Here is an 18,423-nt window from a genome sequence, read left to right as displayed (position 1 = left end):
TGTTCGAAGCTGTATTACTGCAGTCAGTTTGAACAGTTATTACTCATATAAATTCCATCTGCTCCTGCTCACCTGTGAGCTGTCATACAGCAGGTGACAACATTACTCTATCTCGCAAAAAACTCACCGAGCTGTGCGTCTCTGCGCTGGTGCTGGGTGCATTGAATGCTGGTGTAAGAAACAGCTATTAGATTCATAAATGAAGTTTGACTCTTAGAACAGAAATTAAAACTGCAGTCAGGAACAGATGGGGGAAGGGTCAGCAAGGTCAATTAACAAACACCAAAATGATAAGACGGTCATCAAAGGCAAGGAAACAGGGAGGATAGCACCTGCTAGATAATAAGGAGCCACGAAGCCATAAAATGCCCTTGAAGAAACTTGACCAAACATTCCTCAGAAAGATAAGAGGAAAGGGCTCGGCAGCCATGTAGAAAGAGACAGTGAGAGATGTTTTCCCGCATCACACTTGGGATAAAGATTAGTATAGGTGATTGACATTAAATAAATCACGGCGTACCAAAATAACTATAAATATAGTGGGCTGAGAGCAGAAGACAGACAGTGAGGGGCGAAGGCTTCTTTGAGGTGGAAAGCAATCCTGGCTCAGGCCTAACACCTTGACTAAGTTTAGCCTCTGAGGTGGATCAATGCTGGCTTATGCCTAACACCTCCAACAGCCAGGGGGACGAATCAACAGAGGTGACTGCTGTTACTGACTGCAGAGACTCGCTGACCCAAGACCACCACGCTGCCTCATCAGACATCCAACCAACCATCCGTCCAGTCGTGGCGTTCCACTTCGGGAGTCGTAGATCGCTTTCTACTGTCACAGGTTGTACGTCTATTATACTCAGCTTAAACCATATGTAATACCTGATTCTGCTTTAAAACTGTAGCTCTTTAATAAAAGCCTTACAACTTCTAAAGCGCTGTTGAGTATTCTGTGTGAGCCTGTGATCCTAATCTTACACTGGTGATGCTGTTCCCTCAGAGGCTGGTGGTTCCTCTGAGGAGTGCTCCTGCTATTCCACCTGGAAAGTGGGGTGCGGGGCTCTTGATGGTCCTGTCGGGGAGTAAATGCATGAGTTAGACAAGTGAAATTTATGTTGCAGACACATCCCATTGTGCAGATGCTTAGCACTCGATCTCTATGAACATCATATCCTATATTAGTCACTCATGAATGCTAAATCTGTCACCAGCTTGCTCTTCTATGCCCGTCTCTCCGTCCCCCACTTCCAGCTCCTCTGCACCTCCGACAATCTCCAGGGCTGCCTCCTCAGCGCTCGTTAGGTGCACCAGGAATGGTGGGCCACCTCCTGTCCTCCTCCTATCCCTTTTATTGTGGGCTCTCTTCATCTGTAATGAGGGACACAAGTGGAGTTTGAGAGAGATTGATGGAGTGATTGTAAAGAATGGATAACATAGTTGTTTAGAGGGAGACTATGAAGGAGTGAGGTGCACAAAGCAAGTTCCCTCCCTGTGCGTTGTTAGTTGTTGACATTGCATAAGAGTGTGAGTGGTGCATAGTAAGATGGTGACATGATTCTGTACAGAGAAAGAGAGGAATGGGTGAGGCCTGTAGCCAGTTCCTGCAGCAAGAAAGCATTCAACGTAAATGATACCAACATTAAAGGGTCAAACGGCTGAACTGTAAAGGCAGTTTTGTGAAATTTACCAATCATAAGAAACTGACCAAACTTCGTATCCCAGCTTAACATGAGGAACCAACGAGACTTTCTAAAGGAATTTGTAATACACGCTCTGGATTAAACAGGATAAGAACCACAGGCACGACCACTTTTACTTCATAAATATGCTAGCCAAGGAAATGGCTGGAACAATCAAACCACACAATGGCATGTGTTTGTGTAACTTTAACTGACTATCCTGTCCAGTGTAACTCCTTGGTCCAGCTGTTAACCAGATTTACAATTGGTTCCACCAAGTCTGGAACGGCTCCCTCAACTTTTGGAAATGTTAGTGCCAGGTTTGTCATTGGATTGAAACCCATTCACTAACCATTCAAACTGATGATAAACAAGGAAGTGTCTAATCAAGACATTTCTTTGTGAGTTAATGGTCGAACATCAAACCGGATGAAGACATTTCTTTTTGTATTGTATGGTTTGAAATCGAACAGAATGGCAGAAAGACGAGATTAAGATGGTACAATCAAAAGGAGAAGGGTTTGCCTCAATCTATTGTCACGGGCTTTGATCTTTTGTGTTATAAACGGGTGTGTTTAGAAATAGAGGGTAGCAACTTGCAAGGGAACTGCGGACAGATTTGATCACCCGTACAAATGGAAACATCCTGCTCCACATGATCGCCGGGGTGAGTGGAGTTTGAAACAAAAGAGTTAAAGGGAACGGTGTCTGTTAGTATTGTTTGGAGTTAAAAGGGAACAGGGAATTCACACTGGTATGTTATTCGTAGTGCAATAAATAGTTAAAGGCATACTGAGTTGCACTGAGTTTGTGAACCTTGACCATTTTACTCCACCCGGAAGGGGCTCAAGTCGGATTCAGGAATTCTAAGACAGGAGGTGCGGGTTCACCTACCTGCAGGGTGCAAGGGGTGTTAGAGTGAGCTGGGATGTGCAGGGGAAGGTTGCCAATGCAGAGTGATGGGGATGAGAAGAGATGGGAGGCAGATGGAAGCTAAGTGTGATGTTATACTCACTTTTACTAACCGCAACAGATCATTAAACCTCTTGCGACACTGCACCCAGGTGCGTATGCAGACCGACCTCGAACTGACCACCTCAGCAATTTGCAGCCAAGCTGCCTTGGTATGTTACGGATGCCTCCTCCTTCTGTCTCCAGGGAAGAGGACCTCCTTATGTTCTCTTACTCCTTCCACAAGAGCATGGGGGGAGTCCTGATGAAAGCAGGGAGCGGCCTTAGGTTTTGCACTGCCATACCTGCAGCAACCAGCACGTCAGGGAACAAAATGGAAATGGATCTGCAGAGGGGACATGGCCCCTTTAAATAATCAGTCCAACATCGCTTCATCAGACGCGAGCAGCTGACCCGCACCCAGCAATTGCCTTGGAGAACACACCATCGACCTTAACGAGGGCAATCGACGCAAAATTTCAACTGCAGAGCGGCGGCAACAGGGAGCAGGTCCAGAACCCGCCGAACAACAGACCCGTCACCATTCCACCTCCAGGCGCAAAATCACGGCCTCAGTTCTTGCCGGAAACAAAAGTCTAGTGGAATCTGGAGAGCAGTTAATCTGCAGAAACTTTCCTGAGCAGTTTGTTTCCTCTTTACTTTTCTTCACACTGACTCTCAGATCTGGGTGTCTGTATCTCTCTCCCACTGTCTAACTCTCTCCCTTTCTCACACTTTGTCTCGTGGACTCTCTCACTCAGTCTTGTTTCTCATTCTCTCCCCTCCTTTAATTCTCTGAGCATCACACTTTCTGGCGAGCTATCCTATTCTGCTTTGTCATCATGGCAAAGACAAACCAATGATTGTTGAGGTGGATGTTAATTTTAGTAAAAATCCCCTAACATCTGTCACAGCAACATTGAGCGAGTCTTGCTGGAGGTTAATGTGAAACAGCAACGTGCATTATGTCATTGCAGCCTCACCATCAGTAAAAAGCAAGGCTGTGTGTCGATAAGGTTTAACTCTGTACACTGCAAGCACATGCAGTTTAAACACTGATAACTTTGTGCCGTACAGTTAGGAATATGCTCCACTAACAATGTTTCTCAATCACTAGGATGGGATGCGGGGTCATAACAAATCTGTAATAATTGATCTTTTCTGATTTATTTTTTTGGGTTGTGATATATTTTAGTGCTCATTGAGGTAAGAAACATTAATGATGGGAAATGCAACATTATCTCATTATAGGCACCCAGTGCCAGCACCAAACACTCACGAGCCACAGATTGCATGGGTAGATGCAAAGTGAAGCTCCCACTTTCTCAATATGACTTAGACCTTATTGTATAAAATGCTTATTCATTGCTTAGACACCTTAATCCTGAAATTCCATGAAGGATGTTCCGGCCTTTCACTGTAACTTCGGCGGGAGATCAGTGAACACACCAGAGAAATGGTAGGACTTCAGCCAGTAGTTGACATATTTCTCCAATAACCTCCAAAGGAAAATGCATCTTTCTAAGGGGCTGATGGTCAGAAAAGCCTTCTTAGTCTGTGGACCCTGATGAGTGGGTATTGGGTATTTAAGGAGGCTATGCCTTCTCTGATACCTCACTCTAAAAGCCACCAATCCATCCTCTGCCATGTCCTCATCCTCCTCTTCATAACATCAGAAAAAGAGGGATTCCAATTTGGAAATACATCTCACCAGTGCAAAGCAGTACTTTGAGCAGAGCTGCCTGAAGCTAACAGCAAAATTGGATTCAAAACTGGCTTGGAGACAGGAAGCAGAGGGTAATGGTTGATGGCTGTTTTTGTGATTGGAAGGCTGTTTCCAGTGGGGTTCCGCAGGGCTCAGTACTAGGTCCCTTGCTTTTTGTGGTATATATCAACGATCTTGACTTGAATATAGGGGGTATGATTAAGAAGTTTGCAGATGATACTAAAATCAGCTGTGTGGTTGATACTGAAGAAGAAAGCTGTAGACTGCAGGAAGATATCAATAAATTGGTCAGGTGGACAGAGCAGTGGCAAATGTAATTCAATCTGGAGAAGTGTGAGGTTAAGCATTTGGGGAAGGCTAACAAGGAAAGGGAATACACATTAAATGGTAGGACACTGAGTAGTATAGAGGAACAAAGGAACGTTGGAGTGCATGTCCACAGATCCCTGAAGGTAGCAGGCCAGGTAGATAATGTGGTTAAGAAGGCATACGGAATGCTTGCCTTTATTAGCCGTGGCATAGAATACAAGAGCAGGGGGGTTATGCTTCAAATGTATAAAACATTAGAAAGGCCTCAGCTAGAGTACTGCGTGCAGTTCTGGTTACCACATTACAGGAAAGATGTGATTGCACTAGAGAGACTACAGAGGAGATGCCGGGAGTAGAGAATCTTAGCTATGAGGAAAGACTGGATAGGCTGGATCTGTTTTCCTTGGAACAGAGGAGGCTGAGGGGAGACCTTATTGAGGTGTATAAAATTATGTGGGGCCTAGATAAAGTGGATAGAATGGACCTATTTCCCTTAGCAGAGGGGCCAAAAACCAGTGGGCACAGATTTAAAGTAATTGGGGAAAGGTTTAGAGGGGATTTGAGGGAAACTTTCTTCACCCAGAGGGTTGTGGGGGTCTGGAACTCACAGCCTGAAAGGGTGGTAGAGGCAGAAACCCTAGCCACATTTGAAAAGTACTTGGATGTGCACTTGGGAATGCTCTAACCTGCAGGGCTATGGACCAAGAGCTGGGAAGTGGGATTAGGCTGGATAGCTCTTTGTTGGCCGGCGCAGACATGATGGGCTGAAATGGCCTCCGTCCGTGCTGTAACTTTCTATGATTCTATGATTCAAAAGTCTTGATTGTACCTCCACAGAACATAAGAAATAGGAGCAGGTGTCGGCCATTCGGCCTTTCAAGCCTCTGCTATTCAATAAGATCATGGCTGATCTTTTACCTCAACACCCCCTACCCGCACTATCCCCATATCCCTTGGTTTCCTTAGTATCCAAAAATCTACCAATCTATCGATCTCTGTTTTGAACATACTCAACGACTGAGCACCCACAACCCTCTGGGGTGGAGAATTCCAAAGATTCACCACTCTCTGAGTGAAGAATTTTCTCCTCATCTCTGTCCTAAATGGCCGACCCCTTATTCTGAGACTGTGACCCCTGGTTCTAGACTCCCCAGCCAGTGGAAACATCCTCCCAGCATCTCCCCTGTCAAGCCCTGTAAGAATTTTATATGTTTCAATGAGATCACCTCTCATTCTTCTGAACTCTAGGGAACATAAGCCAAGTCTACTCAATCTCTCCTCATAGGACAATCGCCCAATCCCAGGAATTAGTCTGGTGAGCCTTCTTTGCACTAAGCACTAAAGAGCTATGCAGGTAAAGGAGCACCAACCACCAGTAGTAGCAGCACACAAAATGGCCCCTCATTGTGGTATCCACCTCAGGGATTCCTTCCTGCAGCTCCTACCTTCACTTATATGGTAGCAATAACTATTTGGGGTGGAAATTGCGGGATATGGTTGGAGGGATTGGCCCTATTTACATAAGGTGGATCAGGCTCCCTCTCAAAGGGGACTTGAACTCTTTTGGGAGGATGAAAATTACAGGTGTAGATGTTTTGTTGCGACGTTGAAGCAGCAGCCTCTCAGAGCCCTTTCTTTTTCAATTTACCTTCGCAAATCCACCCTAAAAATGGGCAGTAATCTGGAGGGAAATCCGGGCCGACGTTTAAGTGGAATACAAAGAGGAAATACTGAAAAATCCAGAAGAAGGGAAAAGGCAAAAATAAGTGACCAGAAAGAACTTTTAAGAAAAATTAAATTAAAGTAGACAGAATGTTCTAGAAACTGTGAAAACATGGAACTTTTAATGAGAAAAATAAAGAGAGAGGTAATCAAAATAAATGGAAAATGATGAAGCTGGGCAGAAACCGGAAAGTTGAATTATTCTATAATTCACTCAAGACTTTAGTAGAAGATGTTGGGAATATACAAAGTATAGTTAAAACAATATCTTACTGTAACTAGAATATCTTATTCTGCTCTTTTGTGGCAGGTTATTTGGTAATTGCAACTTAATCTCCCCTGCCCTGAATAACCAGGCTGTGAGAGGCTGAGACACCTGGGGATTTTTGTTCCGTTACTTAAATCAGTTCTGCCTCTCCCCTTTGCACCACAGCAATATTTGAAAGAGCTCCTGATCATTTGGTCTTTTGCCAGACTCTCAATGGATGTGTCTGCTTAGAAATTCCAGTCAGCCTGTGTTGTTCACTCACTGTTAATGATACAAAAAGGGATTTTCCCATTCCAAACACAGCAGCTCAGACTTTGTTTCGTTTTGCCTTCCTTTCTGATGAAATGATTCACAACTACAGGGTGGGACATAACTTGAGCAGCACCTCAGTCCAAGGTGTTCCCAGCTCAAAGCTCTGCTTCTAACAACTCTCCCCTGCCCCTCCCGTGATAAGTGCACCACCCGGTTTGTTACAGAGCCATATAGAGCAGTAGGCTTGATACTAGGATCTGTGCTGGGATAGCTGATCTCAGCTGGGGCAGAGGTTGGGGTGCTACAATTGGCCTCAGTGCCTCTAGGCTTGAGAATAGAAAAGCCGTGGGGACGATTTTAACCCTACTCGCTCAGCAGACACCTGGCGGGTGGGCAGTTAAAATCTCCCTGGCTCTTACCTGTCCGAAAGCCGCCATGATCGCAACATCTGCAATTTTAACCTGCTCTCCTGGGCAGACAGCAAGGACACGCGCCTAGAGTCAAGGGGGTCCTTCTTTACATGTGCATGTGGTGGCCCAATGACATCTTGAGACCCAACTGTAATTTTAACTCGGGCCTGAGCGGGGAATTCACCTGGAGTTAAAATCGGGGCCATTGGCCCAGTGGTAGCATTCTCGCCTCTGTCACTGGGTCGTGGGTTCAAGCCCCACATTTCCTGTCCATTATCATATTATAGTGAAACTCCTGTTTTTGGTAATAACTTCCTGAGCTTGGTGAAATTGACAATGTGGGCAGACTTCCAGGATAACTGATATCCACCTACTTTCCAGCTCTTTAACGCCCCAATTGCTTACATTTATTGGGCGCAAAGGAAATAATTATTGGGCCCATGTGACAGCTTTGCTCAGTTGGTGGTGTGTTTCCCATTAAATTAGATTTGTTCAAATTTCAGATCACTCATGATTAATGCCATGGGAAATCCACTAGTTTAAAAGAGTAAATAAACTGTACAGACGATAGAGTGAATATTTGGACTGGTGTAGTTTTGTCTCTGTGTGTTTGCATTTCTCTTCATTAGATTCCTTGACACTGTTACTAGGTGCCTCAGTGCACCAGTCACTGCTGTTTCCTTAATAAACACTTGATTAGGATAAATCATCTGAAACTGGTTTTAAATATGGATCCCTGATGTAACGTACATGGTATCACAGACACTTCACACTTACAGATGCTCAAGAGACAGAAACAACAATACAGCATTTAGATTTGTATCCAAACTAACAGCTTTATTTTCAGGTGACATTGGATATTTTGACACATATACAGTCCAGGCTTGATAAAACACTGTTGTTGTAAAACACTAAGTATTGGGACTAAAACATTCAATACGGAATACATACACATCTCCTGTCACAATGTAAGGCTAAAGAAATCACTTGCAGAATATCTAACATCACTGTTAACTGAAGAAGGAAGACAATCTTAGTTAAGCATTTTTGCCATTCATTTTTTTAGTTCTTTGGGGTAAATTTGTGCTCAACAAGGTGAAGTGTCCCCTGCAGCACCAATGTGACATTTCCCCATTTCTCACAACAACCATCTTGTTGCATCCCTCAGCGGCATTGCCAATTAGTACTGAATTACGGGTCACTTTCGTGCTGTGCGCCCATGCCCAGCTGTTCAATACTGAGACTCACCCAACCTATTTCATATAGGATCCTTACAGCCAGCAGGCTGAGGGACTTTTATTCCATCAAGTTGGGCCTAATTTGAATTCAGGTCCCAGTCTAATATTTGGTTCCCTCATTAGAAAAAAAAAACTTTTCTGTTCCTTTTTGAAGTTCCCTTGCCCTGCCTTGTACGGCACATCTTTCACTAGCTATGAGTGGAGGCAGTAGCCTGCTCGGTAGCCAGACACTGAGATGTCCATGAATCTTCTACCATTATAAAGTAAACTAGATAAGATGAGAGTGACATCCAAAGTATCATTGGCAGGTTACTGACCGAGCAATCCAAAATTGCAGCATTAGAAAAAAAAAATCAATGGATTTTTATAATATTTATTTCTGTAACAGTTAACATTCATTCCATATCCGTGCTTTCACAGTTAACCACCCCGTAGACGGAGCAGGAGAAAGATGGTGCCCTGAGCCTTAATGTTGTAGTCGGAGAGCAACCGGCCATCTTCCAGCTGTTTCCCCTCATACATCAGGCGCTGCTGCTCGGGTGGGACACCCTCCTGCCGTTGTACTTGTGCTCTAAAATTCTGAACAGACTCAGAGGGCAGAACGTCGTATGTAGATAGTTTCTCTTTGTCGTTCTTCAGGAATATCTGCATGCGCTCCTCGTTCTTGACGATCAGCATGATAGCGTCGCTGGGAGAGACACTGTAATTGGACAGCCTCCTGTCGTCCCTCAGCTCCACGCTGCTCCCGTTTTGCACCACCAGACGCTGCTGGTAAGTGGGCACCCCGGTCTTTTCATATATTTTCATCTTGAGAGTCGACACTTGGATGGAAGGATCGATCTCAAGTTCGATCACCTCACCGGTCATAAACTTCACCTGGAGTCTCATCTCCTCAAATTGCTGTTGAGAAATAAACAGGACGTCAGTGACTGGGACGCTGTGTTTTATGTATCAGTCAGAGAATACAATTTAAATGTGCAACACATTGTACCAGACCTACTCTATTGTGCACTCTGAACCTACGGTGCTCCCAAGCCCCAACCCAATCAAACGCCCTATCAATGTTTCATTCCCAATTGGAGCAATACTCCTGAGAAAGCCACAGATTGCTGAAATCATTCAGTGGGTCAGTCAGCATCTGTGGAGAGACCAGATGAGTTAATGTTTCAGGTGTGTCAGAACTGGAAGCAGCCTCAGTCATCCCACTCCTCACATAGCCATCCTTCCCAACCTTCCCACATTCCCAAATCTGCACCATTTAGATAGATCTCTATTTAGCTGTTTGAATGAGGCAGAGTCTGAGGCTGGAAATATTTGTGTAACTGCTGCTCTGACCTGATGTTAAAATATTGAGGTCGTCAGGGATCTGCTGGGTCCTGAGCTGCAATACTGGGCTTACGCCACAAGAGTGACTCAAGTGAGCTGTGTAACATTAGAAAATGTGAATGACGGGTTAATAGGGAGCGCAGAACATATTAAATAAACCAACAGCAGTGCTCTGTAAACCAGGAAAAATAAGCAGTGCTTTTCACTGTGTGGAATTCCTTCAAAAACTCCGGTTGCTTCAGACACTGTTCTGTGAATGAAATTAGATTTGTCAGACTGCCCAAAGCCAAGATCTGCCCTGTACAGAAATGATTCATCTCAGACTCACATCTCTCGTACAACATGTGCACTATTTAAATTTGCAGTTATATTTTTCTTGTATTCTCATCACATTGAAAGGATATTAATTTATCTTAAATTGCGAGTCTCACTGAGATGGAGAACAACCCATTCAGAACTCCCCACGTAAATTCACCCTCAGACTCCTCTTACAAAAGCCATTCTATTTAAGAACAACAAATGACCTCGGTAATATTAGTTAATGAACGCTTGAGGCATTATTTTAAACAGCTGATTGCCTCCGTTAAAATAGCAGATACACGGATGTCACATAAACGTCAGGTCTTGGTCTTCCAACAGCAACTAATAGCCTTCAGTTTTTAAATTATTCTTTTTATATATTCTGACCCGGTTCAAAGAGTATCAATAATTTCACTTAAATTGAGACTCAGATTCAAAACAACCCATTTTACAGACCAGAAATAGAATATTGAGATTCCTAAATAAAAGACAGAATAAACTCACAATCCTTGCTGGAACCACACGTCCAGGCGAATCTGAAGGAAAGTTGATCTGCAGAAACTTTCCCGATTCACTTTTCTGAGCAGTTTGTCTTCTCTGTTTTTCTCCACACAGAATCTCTCAGATCTAGATGGAATAAGTGAATAAAACTCTCTGCTTCAACTCCCCGGTGTCTTGCTCCGTCTCTTCTGTGTTTCTCTCTGTTAAACAATCCTCTCTCACTGTGTCTCTGGCTCCCTCCTCCTTTTATTCTCAAACCCACTTTCAGAACGTCACAGCCCTGCTGCCCTCTGATTGCCCAACTCCCTGCTGCTCCGTTATCACAGACCAGTGAGATCTGAGCTGAAGTTTCATTTCCCCAAAAATCCCCTCATGTCTGAGAAATGAACTCATGATCAGCAGCACTGACAGAACCTTGCTGCAGGTAACAGGTTCTGGGCTCTGATCGGTTTCACTTTCAGATTCCTTTCCGAAGCCACATTCTAAAACAGCAACAGAGCAATAGCAGCTGATCAGTGTTGGGGGAGGATCTGTTTCCTGTTCGAAGCTGTATTACTGCAGTCAGTTTGAACAGTTATTACTCATATAAATTCCATCTGCTCCTGCTCACCTGTGAGCTGTCATACAGCAGGTGACAACATTACTCTATCTCGCAAAAAACTCACCGAGCTGTGCGTCTCTGCGCTGGTGCTGGGTGCATTGAATGCTGGTGTAAGAAACAGCTATTAGATTCATAAATGAAGTTTGACTCTTAGAACAGAAATTAAAACTGCAGTCAGGAACAGATGGGGGAAGGGTCAGCAAGGTCAATTAACAAACACCAAAATGATAAGACGGTCATCAAAGGCAAGGAAACAGGGAGGATAGCACCTGCTAGATAATAAGGAGCCACGAAGCCATAAAATGCCCTTGAAGAAACTTGACCAAACATTCCTCAGAAAGATAAGAGGAAAGGGCTCGGCAGCCATGTAGAAAGAGACAGTGAGAGATGTTTTCCCGCATCACACTTGGGATAAAGATTAGTATAGGTGATTGACATTAAATAAATCACGGCGTACCAAAATAACTATAAATATAGTGGGCTGAGAGCAGAAGACAGACAGTGAGGGGCGAAGGCTTCTTTGAGGTGGAAAGCAATCCTGGCTCAGGCCTAACACCTTGACTAAGTTTAGCCTCTGAGGTGGATCAATGCTGGCTTATGCCTAACACCTCCAACAGCCAGGGGGACGAATCAACAGAGGTGACTGCTGTTACTGACTGCAGAGACTCGCTGACCCAAGACCACCACGCTGCCTCATCAGACATCCAACCAACCATCCGTCCAGTCGTGGCGTTCCACTTCGGGAGTCGTAGATCGCTTTCTACTGTCACAGGTTGTACGTCTATTATACTCAGCTTAAACCATATGTAATACCTGATTCTGCTTTAAAACTGTAGCTCTTTAATAAAAGCCTTACAACTTCTAAAGCGCTGTTGAGTATTCTGTGTGAGCCTGTGATCCTAATCTTACACTGGTGATGCTGTTCCCTCAGAGGCTGGTGGTTCCTCTGAGGAGTGCTCCTGCTATTCCACCTGGAAAGTGGGGTGCGGGGCTCTTGATGGTCCTGTCGGGGAGTAAATGCATGAGTTAGACAAGTGAAATTTATGTTGCAGACACATCCCATTGTGCAGATGCTTAGCACTCGATCTCTATGAACATCATATCCTATATTAGTCACTCATGAATGCTAAATCTGTCACCAGCTTGCTCTTCTATGCCCGTCTCTCCGTCCCCCACTTCCAGCTCCTCTGCACCTCCGACAATCTCCAGGGCTGCCTCCTCAGCGCTCGTTAGGTGCACCAGGAATGGTGGGCCACCTCCTGTCCTCCTCCTATCCCTTTTATTGTGGGCTCTCTTCATCTGTAATGAGGGACACAAGTGGAGTTTGAGAGAGATTGATGGAGTGATTGTAAAGAATGGATAACATAGTTGTTTAGAGGGAGACTATGAAGGAGTGAGGTGCACAAAGCAAGTTCCCTCCCTGTGCGTTGTTAGTTGTTGACATTGCATAAGAGTGTGAGTGGTGCATAGTAAGATGGTGACATGATTCTGTACAGAGAAAGAGAGGAATGGGTGAGGCCTGTAGCCAGTTCCTGCAGCAAGAAAGCATTCAACGTAAATGATACCAACATTAAAGGGTCAAACGGCTGAACTGTAAAGGCAGTTTTGTGAAATTTACCAATCATAAGAAACTGACCAAACTTCGTATCCCAGCTTAACATGAGGAACCAACGAGACTTTCTAAAGGAATTTGTAATACACGCTCTGGATTAAACAGGATAAGAACCACAGGCACGACCACTTTTACTTCATAAATATGCTAGCCAAGGAAATGGCTGGAACAATCAAACCACACAATGGCATGTGTTTGTGTAACTTTAACTGACTATCCTGTCCAGTGTAACTCCTTGGTCCAGCTGTTAACCAGATTTACAATTGGTTCCACCAAGTCTGGAACGGCTCCCTCAACTTTTGGAAATGTTAGTGCCAGGTTTGTCATTGGATTGAAACCCATTCACTAACCATTCAAACTGATGATAAACAAGGAAGTGTCTAATCAAGACATTTCTTTGTGAGTTAATGGTCGAACATCAAACCGGATGAAGACATTTCTTTTTGTATTGTATGGTTTGAAATCGAACAGAATGGCAGAAAGACGAGATTAAGATGGTACAATCAAAAGGAGAAGGGTTTGCCTCAATCTATTGTCACGGGCTTTGATCTTTTGTGTTATAAACGGGTGTGTTTAGAAATAGAGGGTAGCAACTTGCAAGGGAACTGCGGACAGATTTGATCACCCGTACAAATGGAAACATCCTGCTCCACATGATCGCCGGGGTGAGTGGAGTTTGAAACAAAAGAGTTAAAGGGAACGGTGTCTGTTAGTATTGTTTGGAGTTAAAAGGGAACAGGGAATTCACACTGGTATGTTATTCGTAGTGCAATAAATAGTTAAAGGCATACTGAGTTGCACTGAGTTTGTGAACCTTGACCATTTTACTCCACCCGGAAGGGGCTCAAGTCGGATTCAGGAATTCTAAGACAGGAGGTGCGGGTTCACCTACCTGCAGGGTGCAAGGGGTGTTAGAGTGAGCTGGGATGTGCAGGGGAAGGTTGCCAATGCAGAGTGATGGGGATGAGAAGAGATGGGAGGCAGATGGAAGCTAAGTGTGATGTTATACTCACTTTTACTAACCGCAACAGATCATTAAACCTCTTGCGACACTGCACCCAGGTGCGTATGCAGACCGACCTCGAACTGACCACCTCAGCAATTTGCAGCCAAGCTGCCTTGGTATGTTACGGATGCCTCCTCCTTCTGTCTCCAGGGAAGAGGACCTCCTTATGTTCTCTTACTCCTTCCACAAGAGCATGGGGGGAGTCCTGATGAAAGCAGGGAGCGGCCTTAGGTTTTGCACTGCCATACCTGCAGCAACCAGCACGTCAGGGAACAAAATGGAAATGGATCTGCAGAGGGGACATGGCCCCTTTAAATAATCAGTCCAACATCGCTTCATCAGACGCGAGCAGCTGACCCGCACCCAGCAATTGCCTTGGAGAACACACCATCGACCTTAACGAGGGCAATCGACGCAAAATTTCAACTGCAGAGCGGCGGCAACAGGGAGCAGGTCCAGAACCCGCCGAACAACAGACCCGTCACCATTCCACCTCCAGGCGCAAAATCACGGCCTCAGTTCTTGCCGGAAACAAAAGTCTAGTGGAATCTGGAGAGCAGTTAATCTGCAGAAACTTTCCTGAGCAGTTTGTTTCCTCTTTACTTTTCTTCACACTGACTCTCAGATCTGGGTGTCTGTATCTCTCTCCCACTGTCTAACTCTCTCCCTTTCTCACACTTTGTCTCGTGGACTCTCTCACTCAGTCTTGTTTCTCATTCTCTCCCCTCCTTTAATTCTCTGAGCATCACACTTTCTGGCGAGCTATCCTATTCTGCTTTGTCATCATGGCAAAGACAAACCAATGATTGTTGAGGTGGATGTTAATTTTAGTAAAAATCCCCTAACATCTGTCACAGCAACATTGAGCGAGTCTTGCTGGAGGTTAATGTGAAACAGCAACGTGCATTATGTCATTGCAGCCTCACCATCAGTAAAAAGCAAGGCTGTGTGTCGATAAGGTTTAACTCTGTACACTGCAAGCACATGCAGTTTAAACACTGATAACTTTGTGCCGTACAGTTAGGAATATGCTCCACTAACAATGTTTCTCAATCACTAGGATGGGATGCGGGGTCATAACAAATCTGTAATAATTGATCTTTTCTGATTTATTTTTTTGGGTTGTGATATATTTTAGTGCTCATTGAGGTAAGAAACATTAATGATGGGAAATGCAACATTATCTCATTATAGGCACCCAGTGCCAGCACCAAACACTCACGAGCCACAGATTGCATGGGTAGATGCAAAGTGAAGCTCCCACTTTCTCAATATGACTTAGACCTTATTGTATAAAATGCTTATTCATTGCTTAGACACCTTAATCCTGAAATTCCATGAAGGATGTTCCGGCCTTTCACTGTAACTTCGGCGGGAGATCAGTGAACACACCAGAGAAATGGTAGGACTTCAGCCAGTAGTTGACATATTTCTCCAATAACCTCCAAAGGAAAATGCATCTTTCTAAGGGGCTGATGGTCAGAAAAGCCTTCTTAGTCTGTGGACCCTGATGAGTGGGTATTGGGTATTTAAGGAGGCTATGCCTTCTCTGATACCTCACTCTAAAAGCCACCAATCCATCCTCTGCCATGTCCTCATCCTCCTCTTCATAACATCAGAAAAAGAGGGATTCCAATTTGGAAATACATCTCACCAGTGCAAAGCAGTACTTTGAGCAGAGCTGCCTGAAGCTAACAGCAAAATTGGATTCAAAACTGGCTTGGAGACAGGAAGCAGAGGGTAATGGTTGATGGCTGTTTTTGTGATTGGAAGGCTGTTTCCAGTGGGGTTCCGCAGGGCTCAGTACTAGGTCCCTTGCTTTTTGTGGTATATATCAACGATCTTGACTTGAATATAGGGGGTATGATTAAGAAGTTTGCAGATGATACTAAAATCAGCTGTGTGGTTGATACTGAAGAAGAAAGCTGTAGACTGCAGGAAGATATCAATAAATTGGTCAGGTGGACAGAGCAGTGGCAAATGTAATTCAATCTGGAGAAGTGTGAGGTTAAGCATTTGGGGAAGGCTAACAAGGAAAGGGAATACACATTAAATGGTAGGACACTGAGTAGTATAGAGGAACAAAGGAACGTTGGAGTGCATGTCCACAGATCCCTGAAGGTAGCAGGCCAGGTAGATAATGTGGTTAAGAAGGCATACGGAATGCTTGCCTTTATTAGCCGTGGCATAGAATACAAGAGCAGGGGGGTTATGCTTCAAATGTATAAAACATTAGAAAGGCCTCAGCTAGAGTACTGCGTGCAGTTCTGGTTACCACATTACAGGAAAGATGTGATTGCACTAGAGAGACTACAGAGGAGATGCCGGGAGTAGAGAATCTTAGCTATGAGGAAAGACTGGATAGGCTGGATCTGTTTTCCTTGGAACAGAGGAGGCTGAGGGGAGACCTTATTGAGGTGTATAAAATTATGTGGGGCCTAGATAAAGTGGATAGAATGGACCTATTTCCCTTAGCAGAGGGGCCAAAAACCAGTGGGCACAGATTTAAAGTAATTGGGGAAAGGTTTAGAGGGGATTTGAGGGAAACTTTCTTCACCCAGAGGGTTGTGGGGGTCTGGAACTCACAGCCTGAAAGGGTGGTAGAGGCAGAAACCCTAGCCACATTTGAAAAGTACTTGGATGTGCACTTGGGAATGCTCTAACCTGCAGGGCTATGGACCAAGAGCTGGGAAGTGGGATTAGGCTGGATAGCTCTTTGTTGGCCGGCGCAGACATGATGGGCTGAAATGGCCTCCGTCCGTGCTGTAACTTTCTATGATTCTATGATTCAAAAGTCTTGATTGTACCTCCACAGAACATAAGAAATAGGAGCAGGTGTCGGCCATTCGGCCTTTCAAGCCTCTGCTATTCAATAAGATCATGGCTGATCTTTTACCTCAACACCCCCTACCCGCACTATCCCCATATCCCTTGGTTTCCTTAGTATCCAAAAATCTACCAATCTATCGATCTCTGTTTTGAACATACTCAACGACTGAGCACCCACAACCCTCTGGGGTGGAGAATTCCAAAGATTCACCACTCTCTGAGTGAAGAATTTTCTCCTCATCTCTGTCCTAAATGGCCGACCCCTTATTCTGAGACTGTGACCCCTGGTTCTAGACTCCCCAGCCAGTGGAAACATCCTCCCAGCATCTCCCCTGTCAAGCCCTGTAAGAATTTTATATGTTTCAATGAGATCACCTCTCATTCTTCTGAACTCTAGGGAACATAAGCCAAGTCTACTCAATCTCTCCTCATAGGACAATCGCCCAATCCCAGGAATTAGTCTGGTGAGCCTTCTTTGCACTAAGCACTAAAGAGCTATGCAGGTAAAGTAACACCAACCACCAGTAGTAGCAGCACACAAAATGGCCCCTCATTGTGGTATCCACCTCAGGGATTCCTTCCTGCAGCTCCTACCTTCACTTATATGGTAGCAATAACTATTTGGGGTGGAAATTGGGGATATGGTTGGAGGGATTGGCCCTATTTACATAAGGTGGATCAGGCTCCCTCTCAAAGGGGACTTGAACTCTTTTGGGAGGATGAAAATTACAGGTGTAGATGTTTTGTTGCGACGTTGAAGCAGCAGCCTCTCAGAGCCCTTTCTTTTTCAATTTACCTTCGCAAATCCACCCTAAAAATGGGCAGTAATCTGGAGGGAAATCCGGGCTGACGTTTAAGTGGAATACAAAGAGGAAATACTGAAAAATCCAGAAGAAGGGAAAAGGCAAAAATAAGTGACCAGAAAGAACTTTTAAGAAAAATTAAATTAAAGTAGACAGAATGTTCTAGAAACTGTGAAAACATGGAACTTTTAATGAGAAAAATAAAGAGAGAGGTAATCAAAATAAATGGAAAATGATGAAGCTGGGCAGAAACCGGAAAGTTGAATTATTCTATAATTCACTCAAGACTTTAGTAGAAGATGTTGGGAATATACAAAGTATAGTTAAAACAATATCTTACTGTAACTAGAATATCTTATTCTGCTCTTTTGTGGCAGGTTATTTGGTAATTGCAACTTAATCTCCCCTGCCCTGAATAACCAGGCTGTGAGAGGCTGAGACACCTGGGGATTTTTGTTCCGTTACTTAAATCAGTTCTGCCTCTCCCCTTTGCACCACAGCAATATTTGAAAGAGCTCCTGATCATTTGGTCTTTTGCCAGACTCTCAATGGATGTGTCTGCTTAGAAATTCCAGTCAGCCTGTGTTGTTCACTCACTGTTAATGATACAAAAAGGGATTTTCCCATTCCAAACACAGCAGCTCAGACTTTGTTTCGTTTTGCCTTCCTTTCTGATGAAATGATTCACAACTACAGGGTGGGACATAACTTGAGCAGCACCTCAGTCCAAGGTGTTCCCAGCTCAAAGCTCTGCTTCTAACAACTCTCCCCTGCCCCTCCCGTGATAAGTGCACCACCCGGTTTGTTACAGAGCCATATAGAGCAGTAGGCTTGATACTAGGATCTGTGCTGGGATAGCTGATCTCAGCTGGGGCAGAAGTTGGGGTGCTACAATT

The 18,423-nt window shown here is 44.4% G+C and overlaps 1 protein-coding gene across 1 annotated transcript; it reads right to left on the bottom strand.

Annotated features, from left to right (window-relative positions):
* Positions 1 to 8,121: 8,121 nt before the first annotated feature.
* Positions 8,122 to 11,064, bottom strand: LOC147104252 (polyubiquitin-like). Its single transcript, XM_085961439.1, has 2 exons — positions 10,680 to 11,064; positions 8,122 to 9,449 (listed from the first exon to the last, which is right to left on the bottom strand). Exon 2 carries the CDS (start codon positions 9,435 to 9,437, stop codon positions 8,970 to 8,972), a length of 468 nt encoding a protein of 155 aa, XP_085817565.1. The 5' UTR covers positions 9,438 to 9,449; positions 10,680 to 11,064; the 3' UTR covers positions 8,122 to 8,969.
* Positions 11,065 to 18,423: the final 7,359 nt, after the last annotated feature.

This window comes from Somniosus microcephalus, chromosome 19, assembly GCF_052327205.1.
Source record: "Somniosus microcephalus isolate GS21.2 chromosome 19, FLI_Smic_1.0, whole genome shotgun sequence".
NCBI lineage: Eukaryota > Metazoa > Chordata > Chondrichthyes > Squaliformes > Somniosidae > Somniosus > Somniosus microcephalus.
The sequence above is the reverse complement of the archived record's forward strand: the minus strand, read 5'-3'. Positions and strand labels throughout refer to the sequence as shown.

Excerpts from the sequence above, each read along its gene's own strand:
- LOC147104252 (XM_085961439.1), bottom strand. The coding sequence starts at position 9,437 with ATGAGACTCCAGGTGAAGTTTATGACCGGTGAGGTGATCGAACTTGAG.